General features: G+C 43.2%; 1 protein-coding gene across 1 annotated transcript; it reads left to right on the top strand.

The window, feature by feature from the left end:
* The first annotated feature begins 332 nt into the window (after window positions 1-332).
* On the top strand, window positions 333-1,205 carry LOC128132711 (uncharacterized). The gene has a single exon (XM_052769627.1). The coding sequence runs from the start codon at window positions 333-335 to the stop codon at window positions 1,203-1,205; it is 873 nt and encodes a 290-aa protein (XP_052625587.1).
* The last annotated feature ends 1,003 nt before the right edge of the window (window positions 1,206-2,208 follow it).

Here is a 2,208-nt window from a genome sequence, read left to right as displayed (position 1 = left end):
ACTCTCTCTCTCTCTCTCTTTCTCTCTCTCTCTCTCTCTCTCTCTCTCTCTATATATATATATATATATATATATATATATATATATATATTGATATATTAGATATATATTATGTTTTATTGTAAATATCTTTTATTATTTTGATGTATATGTGTTTCCATAGTTATAGACCTGATTGTATTGTATATATCCCATATGGGCAAATCAATGGAACAACAAGGTTTCCTACTTTCATGGTATCAGAGCGCAGTCGCCCTCTACCCTAGGAAACACATTGTCGCTGCCTGTTCACAAGCCGCCTCTGCCACCTTTCCTTCAGGCTCTTGATATCGATGGGTGATGCTTCTAAATCACAGCCGTTAGCGGCTACTCTCCACCCCGTCTATTATGTAACTAATATCCAACATAAAGTCAGGATATTGGATGGATCAAAGGTTTCTTATGCTACATGGGTGAAGCTCTTTCGCCTCAATGCTACTGGGTACAAGGTACTCAAACACATTGATGGAACACCTTCACCAGCTCCCACCGACCCGAGTCACACATCATGGAAGGAGATTGATGCAATCGTTTTACAGTGGATCTATGCTACACTGTCAAACGAATTGCTTGTACGAGTGTTAGAGACTGAATCTACTGCATACCAGGCCTGGAATAGAGTGAAGAACATCTTCCACAACAACAAGGGATCCAAGGCTGCTGCACTTGAACAAGAGTTTGTCAATCTCACGCTCCACTCCATGCCCTCCCTCGAGGCCTATTGCCAACGATTGAAGGAGATTGCTGACAAACTCACCGACATAGATAACCCGGTTACCGAGACCCGATTGGTTTTTCAACTTGTTCGTGGTCTTCCCCCTGAATTTGATGTCACAGCCTCTCAAATCAATCATGAATTGCCTTCATGGGAAGATGCATGTGATATGTTAGACCATGAACAACGACGCCAATTGGCCCGTGACTCTGCTCATATCCCAACACATGTCATCGCAGCCGTCTCGCGGGATCAACCGACACCTGCTCCTGCCCCTGCTCGTCGTGACTCAGCTCCTCGCAACAATCAGCGCCGCCCCTCCGGCCGCCGCAATCAGCCACCATCAAACCAATTTGGCTCACGACCTTCAGGTCCCAGGTCTGTTGCTCCTTATGCAGTATCGCCACCACCTTGGGCAGCCCAGTACTCCCAACAGTGGGCCCCATGGTGAGCAGCTCCACCACCATGCCCATATCCTACTCAATCGGGCTGGACTCAACCTCCTTGGACCATGCCACACTATCAGAATCGTGGACCTACTCCACCACCTCTGCAGCCCGCAAATGCTCCACAAGTTAATCTCACTGACCTTAACCCCTTGGATGTTAATGACCTGGGTCAAGCTTTCGGGGCTTTGAATGTTCAACCAGAAACTGATAATCAGTGGTTTATGGATTCGGGAGCAACAAACCACATGACATCTGATGCAGGTATGGTTACTATTCCTTCCTCTGTTACATCTACTAAGTCTATATATGTTGGTAATGGTCAGTCGCTGCCAATCCAAGGATCTGGCAATACCTCCCTACCATCATCTTCCAAACCATTGCATCTCAAAAACGTGTTGTTTTCTCCTCAAATTATCAAAAACCTTATTTATGTTAGACAATTTACCACTGATAATTGGGTTTCTTGTGACTTTGATCCTTTTGGCTTCTCTGTGAAGGACTACCAGACTGGGAAGATCCTCAGCAGACATGATAGCACAAGCCATCTCTATCCGTTCACCTACACTTCCACTACTTCCGCCTTTGTTGCTGATAACAACTTGCCATGGCATGCTCGTTTAGGACACCCGGGACATCATGTTATGGATTATCTTCGTGTTTTTAATTTTATTCCATGTAATAAGACTTCCAGTTCTACTCTTTGCCAATCTTGTCAACTTTCTAAGCATAAACGTTTACCTTTTCATGAATCACAATCTATCACCTACTTACCTTTTGATATTATACATTGTGATCTATGGACCTCCCCCTTGTTAAGCCATGCTGGTTACAAATACTATATGGTACTCATTGATGATAAAACTCAATATACATGGGTTTTTCCCTTAAAATACAAGTCTGAAAAATTCACTAAATTTGCCGAATTTCATATATATATATATATATATTCAGACACAATTTCATACCAATATTAAATCATTCCAATGTGATTTGGGCGGAGAGTTT

The sequence above is a fragment of the Lactuca sativa genome, chromosome 3 (assembly GCF_002870075.4).
Source record: "Lactuca sativa cultivar Salinas chromosome 3, Lsat_Salinas_v11, whole genome shotgun sequence".
In the NCBI taxonomy this organism is placed as follows: domain Eukaryota; kingdom Viridiplantae; phylum Streptophyta; class Magnoliopsida; order Asterales; family Asteraceae; genus Lactuca; species Lactuca sativa.
This window is presented reverse-complemented; position numbering and strand designations above follow the sequence as displayed.

Coding starts and splice junctions, on each gene's coding strand:
- LOC128132711 (XM_052769627.1), top strand. CDS start 333: ATGGGTGATGCTTCTAAATCACAGCCGTTAGCGGCTACTCTCCACCCC.